At 44.4% G+C, this 6,000-nt stretch overlaps 1 protein-coding gene across 2 annotated transcripts in view; it reads left to right on the top strand.

The window, feature by feature from the left end:
• Window positions 1-287: 287 nt before the first annotated feature.
• The window catches only part of GALNT5 (polypeptide N-acetylgalactosaminyltransferase 5), a 56,349-nt gene continuing 50,636 nt past the window's right edge, over window positions 288-6,000 (top strand). For both annotated transcript variants that reach the window (XM_020801174.3, XM_078376409.1), the window contains exon 1: window positions 288-1,946. In XM_020801174.3, the coding sequence (XP_020656833.3) occupies window positions 430-1,946 (1,517 nt within the window). In that variant the 5' untranslated portion in view covers window positions 288-429. The remainder of the gene's footprint in view (window positions 1,947-6,000) is intronic.

Raw genomic sequence — 6,000 nt, 5'->3', positions numbered from 1 at the left:
GGAGAAGTGGCGGAGCGGGGAGCAGAGGTCGAGGGAAGGCGAGAGGGGTGGGCCGAGTAAGGTAAGGTTAAGGATCCGAGCGGCTCGAAGCGGAAGCCTCTGCCCACGGAGCCACGCGTGGCGGCCGGGCGGCCGGCCGGGGCCATGCCATGCGACGGCATGGCCCACGCGAAGCTGCGGCGGCGTGGCTGCCCCGCCGCAAACCTGCCACGCAAGCAAGGAGCCGCCGCCGGCAGGAGCTGAGGCTGCTCCCGGATCGAGATGCAGACGTGTTCCAGGGCGAGGGGGCTGCCAGTGCCGTTGCTCTCGCTGCCTTGTTAGAGGTAAGCAGGCCCGCAGGGAGAAGGAGGAGGAGGAAGAGGAGGAGGGAAGAAGAAGCAGGAGCGTTCGCTGTAAACTTCTCAGAGAAGCCTCCAAACTTTCTCCAGGATGAACAAACTCCGGAAACTTTTCCGAGGCAGTGGGAGAGCCTTCGCGTTCATCTTCGCCGCCTCCATCATCTGGCTGCTCTTTGACATGGCAGCCCTCAGGTTTTCCTTCAGTGAGATCAACACCAAAGTGCTGAAAGAGGAGATGATCCAGCAGGAGAGGCAGAGATTCCGAGGGTGGCGAAACCCGGAGAAGAGGAGCTTGGGCAGGTGGTCCAGAGAGGAGTCCAAGGGGGCTCCTCCTCCACCCCCGCCACCCCCAGGAAGGTTGGGAAGGGATGGGAGAGATGATAGGGACCACCCGGAGGATGCTGGAGCTGGAAGACCGGAGGAGGGACTGGAAGAAGAAGTGGGAAAGGGGCAGAAGCCACCCACTGGTGCGAAAGGAAACACAGAAGTAGCTGAGGCAGCAGAGGCGGCGAAAATGATGGTCCTTCGCAGGACAATCCCCGTCAAACTGTGGTGGAGTCCACCTCAGCCCTTCTCCATTCCCATGGAAAAGAAAGACAGAGAGGGGGGTTTAAACTCAACCAAGCCTCTGCAAACAAAGCCAGTGCTTCCCAAGGGGGGTCAGAGGACCCACGCAGCAGCTGCCACAGGGCAGCCCCTTGTCAAAGTGACCCAGAGCGTGGCTTCTGTCAAAACCCAAGCCACTCCCAAGGTGCAGAGGCCATCAACTGAGAGGTCCAGGGAAAGAAAAGGGGCTTCATTTCAAGTGGGATTAGAAGGAAAAGATTCTTTGGCTGCATCAAAGTGGGAATTGCCAATTGGAAGCAAACAGGATGAATCTCTGGAGAGCCCCCAAGTACTCCGTGTGATAAAAGTCCCAGTGAACAGGACTGAAGGGATAGTAAGAACTGAAGATATCCATGGTGAAATGGGAAACTTGGATTTACTAGCTAGCAAGGTGGCACTTTCGAAAGCAGCAAAGAAGACGACGTTGGAGGCAGTAGGTGCAGGAAAGCTGTCCAAAGAGGGTGATATCAAAATGGCCCATGCAAAGGAATATCTTGGGAACAATCAAGTTGTTATTATAAGCAAAGAAGAAGCCCGGGTTGTCTTTCCAGCCACTCAAAATCTTCTGGCTGATGCCGAAGTAAATGGATGGATGGAAAAGACCATACAGCCTCCTGACAGCAAAAGCAAGCATAATAAACTGGAGGTGGTTAATATGACTAAAACAGGCCACCCTCTTACAAAAGCAATTTTGGCTGAAAGAACAAAACCGGGGAACATTGGCATGGCCAGTTTAGTTGATAAGGGCCAACTAAAGAAAAACATTCCCAGTGATGATGTAGTCCATTTTGCAGAAAACACTAGGCTGCACAAAGTGTTGACCATTGATAGGACACTTACCCCAAGAGATCCCAAAGCACCAGGCCAGTTTGGACGTCCTGCTGTGGTCCCAGGGGAGAAGCAAGAAGAGGCAAAAAGAAGATGGAATGAGGGAAATTTCAACGTCTATCTCAGTGACTTAATCCCAGTAGACCGAGCCATTGACGATACAAGGCCCAAGGGGTAAGATCTGTTTTCTTGCATTGCACAGCAGAGATTTTGGTTAGCATGAGTTCCTTATTGGCCTCCTTGTCAGTAAGTTGGAGTAGCAATGGAAATAATAGCACTTCAGAAAATATAGTGATTAATTTTAAGGAAAACCACAAGTATGAGCCTGGATGCTTTTCATATAATAGATGAAAACAAGTAGTTTGCCCGTAGTTCTACTCTGGTTGCTGAATGAACTGCTGGATAGCTCAAGAGTTGAGCTATGTGGCTGCGAAGCCAGAACGTGGGAGTGCCGATTCCCCACTGTGCCTCTTTGATAGGGGCTGGACCTTCCAACTGTGTAGTTCTAAGATGATTATTATGATGCCTGTATAATTTCTAGCTGCAGCTCATACTTTCACCCCATATCAATGCAGCTCTCCATATATTTATTTAATATATATATTTATAATAACTGCTTCTTGAGTTTCATACCCAGCCTTTCAACTTCTGTCATACCAAATCATTATAGGTTAATGTACAAACACCTATCTCCCCACATAACACTATTGTAAACATCTCCCTAATAATACTGTCATTATTGCTTAGAGATCTGCTTCAATTTATAAAATGGTTAGGTGTGTTTTAATTATTTAAGCGATAGATGCCATGTAGCTGTTTTTCTAGAAAATTTGTTTCCACAACCTTTCCCCAAGATAAATCATCATTCTTTTCATTTAGAAAATTAGGACAGTTGTTTAATAAAGCTTATTCTATGTTTGATACAAACATGTACCCACACATATCCCTATAGTTGAGCTGGAAATTAATAATAATTGGAACTGCCAAGCTGGAAGGGAACCTATGGGTCATCAAGTCCAACTCTTGTCAAGCAGGCACACTGGGGAATCAAATTCCAAACCTCTGGCTCTATAGACAGATATGGAAAGTCTTAACAGGTGTCCACTGGAGTACAGAGAGCTCTTTGGACCATGCTTGTTGTTAGGATTTGATAGGCAGTGGCCAGAGCTTGGTTAAGATACATTTTTAGACTGTACGTCCCAGAATCTTCATTTGTCATGGTCATTAGTATGGCTACATAAAAAAGGAGGGTGAGTTTCTGTAACTTTAATAGGTTTCTGGCAGAGGGAAATTTCAGCAGGTGCGGATTGCACAGATTGGGTGCATCTGATGAAAATGTCCTCTGCCACAGAACTTCTAAACATGCAAGAGTACTGCTCTCCCTTTCATGTGCAAATACAGTGGTGCCTCACTTAGCGACGTTAATCCGTTCCGGGAAAAAGTCGCTAAGCGATTTTTAAAAGCCCATAGAAACGCATTAAAATTTGTTTAATGCGTTCCTATGGGCTTTAAAACTAACCTTAGGCGAAGATCCTCCATTGCAGCTGCCATTTTCGGTGCCTCTAAAGCGAGGCAACACAGCGGACGGCCATTTTGAAACCGCCGATCAGCTGGCCAAAAATGGGGGCTTTGCCGTGATCGCTTCCCCACGATCATCGCAAAGCGATTTTCCCCCATAGGAGCCATTGCTAAGCGATCACTCTGGCAATGGCCAAAACCCCATCGCTAAGCGATTTCATCGCTCAACGGAGCGATCGCTAAGCGAGGCACCACTGTATTTGGGTGCTGGATTCTGTATATTTCTTCATATGATGATTCAAATGGCCACTGACTGTGTTAGAAATTTCTGAGTGCTAGGGTGCAAAAATAATATTTCCAGGCTTTGGTAATAACTGTGCTGAACTATAAGAGGACTGTGGCTTTGAAGTGCGTGGCATTGTACTTAGTGGGCATTCCAGGACTTCCATTTGCAACATTTCTTCTGTCTTGAGTGCTGGGTTGTGCTCCAGTGTTATTGGAAATAACAAGAAGAATAAAAGAGCATGATGCAGAGATAGCAAAAAGAAGTGAAACAAAGTGTGATACTTGGCATTTCTGGAAGACCCTTGGCTGGTAAATCTGTCCCTAGTGAGCACTTGATGAGTGCTAATTCTAACTGTCCCTTTGGATCCTCTCTTGTGATGGTACTAAAGCCAAAAGCATTTTGTAATGAACAAGGTTGAAACTTCTAGTTTCCTTTAAGCAGCTTCTAAGACCTGCTATTAGATGGAGTGATACAGCAGATTTTGGCAGTCCTGAAAGGTGAGCAAGTGATTAGATTTAATTTATTATGATTGTATTTTTACTTCCAGAGAGAGGTGTTTATGGGATTTGTTTCTCCTCCAGGTGCCAAAATAATTTGGCTGGACTGGAGTTCCAGTGGGTATGTGAATCCACCTTGACTTCACCTGTCTCCCCAGTGATTTTGGGTGGTTTTTTATTCTAATTATTGTACAGGTACTTTGTTAGCTTTCTTGCATCCACTTTTGACTTCTTACAAAATAAAGCAGGTTGCACATTTCTTTCAAATAAATATGTGTAATATGTGACTGTACCTCCTTAAGTGTGCAGGGGTTTGTGGGATTTGCCACAAGCAGGCATGCCTAGCAGTCTATTCCTATTCAGTTTGTATTCACTTTGATTCACTTCCCAGTAAATGGGAATAGAATTACAAAGTAAGTATAGTTAGGGTAGTATTCTGGAGTCAAAAAAAGGTGAGGCAAGTTTAGCTTCAAGGAAAACACCCCGGACAATTATGGGAGTTCTAATGCAAGCATCACGATATTCACTGGAAACTGGAAGTGTGCCCATCAGATTAGACAGGCCACATTACTACTGAAAACGTAACAAAATATTTGGCGACAGACAGGTTTCTTCCAAAAAAAGAGAGACTGTTTCTGTAGCCTTGAATGTAGAGCACAAGGATTTCCTTTTTGCTTGAAGAATACCGTTGGCCTTTAGAAGAAGCAATATTCGTGCCAAGAGAATCGTGCTTGATACCAGCTGCCTCTAAAATAACACAAGAGCTTCCAGTCAATTGCAGAAATGGGCTGTGCCAATTGGGATAGGCCAGTTTATGGACTGCCAAACAAACACTGAGTCACTGACACAGAGCCTGAGCGCTTGACTTTCGTCCACATCAGCAAACCAAATTATTTGCTCTTTCTATTGTCAAGGTAGCATGAATGCATTTCTAACTCTATTTTCCCCCACCCCTTACAGTGGGTATGCTGTAACACATTCACTATTGCATACAATTTATTTTTTTAAATAGCTTGCTCTCTGTTATTTGTTTCCTTTCCCCCAGTTTACATTTGTGAGCATTTAAGGTTTAAATACTTCCCTTTACTGTAGGGCACAGACAAACTATATACAGGCAGACACAACTTGGCATAGAACAGGTGCTTTACATTTGATCACATGGTAGGTATCAATTATTTGTGTAAAGCAGACAGAATCAATGCATTAGCCGCAGCATCACCTTAATGTGAGCTGACAGGGTCTCACAAAGCAGTGTGGTTCCATGCATGGGTTTCATGCAAGAGAAAGGCAACAAGAAGGATAGTTAAAAAAAAAAGATAGTGCAATTGTTTCTCTTTTGAGAATGAGTTCCTATTTTGTTCTCTAACAAAATGAGTTCCAGCAATTCTTTCATTAAGTAACTAACTGGACAGTCGTATTTATTTGGATTTATATTATATTGCATTCAAAGGTATTCATTTGTGCATTTCCTAGTTAATGTTTGTTTGGGATTGTGAACCGGAAAACTAGATCTGGTGCAATCCAGAATCAATAAAAGAACTGTGTACTTATCATAGACGTCAGTGGAAAGTTGAGTTCACTTTGAATCCACAAGATAACATTTGGATCATTCATGCTGCAATCGGAGCAATTCAGTTTTGCTGCAGCTTGATTCTCAACCTGTTTTATACAGTACTTCTGTTTGGATTAGGTGATTGCAGGGAAGCTGTGGATTGTTTTGGTGCCAGTGTCCACACTGGCCCCTCATTCTTTATTTATTTATTTATTTTATTTATTTATTTAATTTATATCCTGCCCATCTGAATCACATAGGACCACTCTAGGCGGCTTACAACAATGACAATTTACAATAAAAATTAATAAAATTTTAAAGTAGGGGAAAGACAAGAACGAAGTGAAACGAAGACTAGGGCAAAGGAAAAATAGG

The sequence above is a fragment of the Pogona vitticeps genome, chromosome 1 (assembly GCF_051106095.1).
Source record: "Pogona vitticeps strain Pit_001003342236 chromosome 1, PviZW2.1, whole genome shotgun sequence".
NCBI lineage: Eukaryota > Metazoa > Chordata > Lepidosauria > Squamata > Agamidae > Pogona > Pogona vitticeps.
Note: the sequence above shows the minus strand (reverse complement) of the source record. Positions and strands in the feature narration are given on the sequence as shown.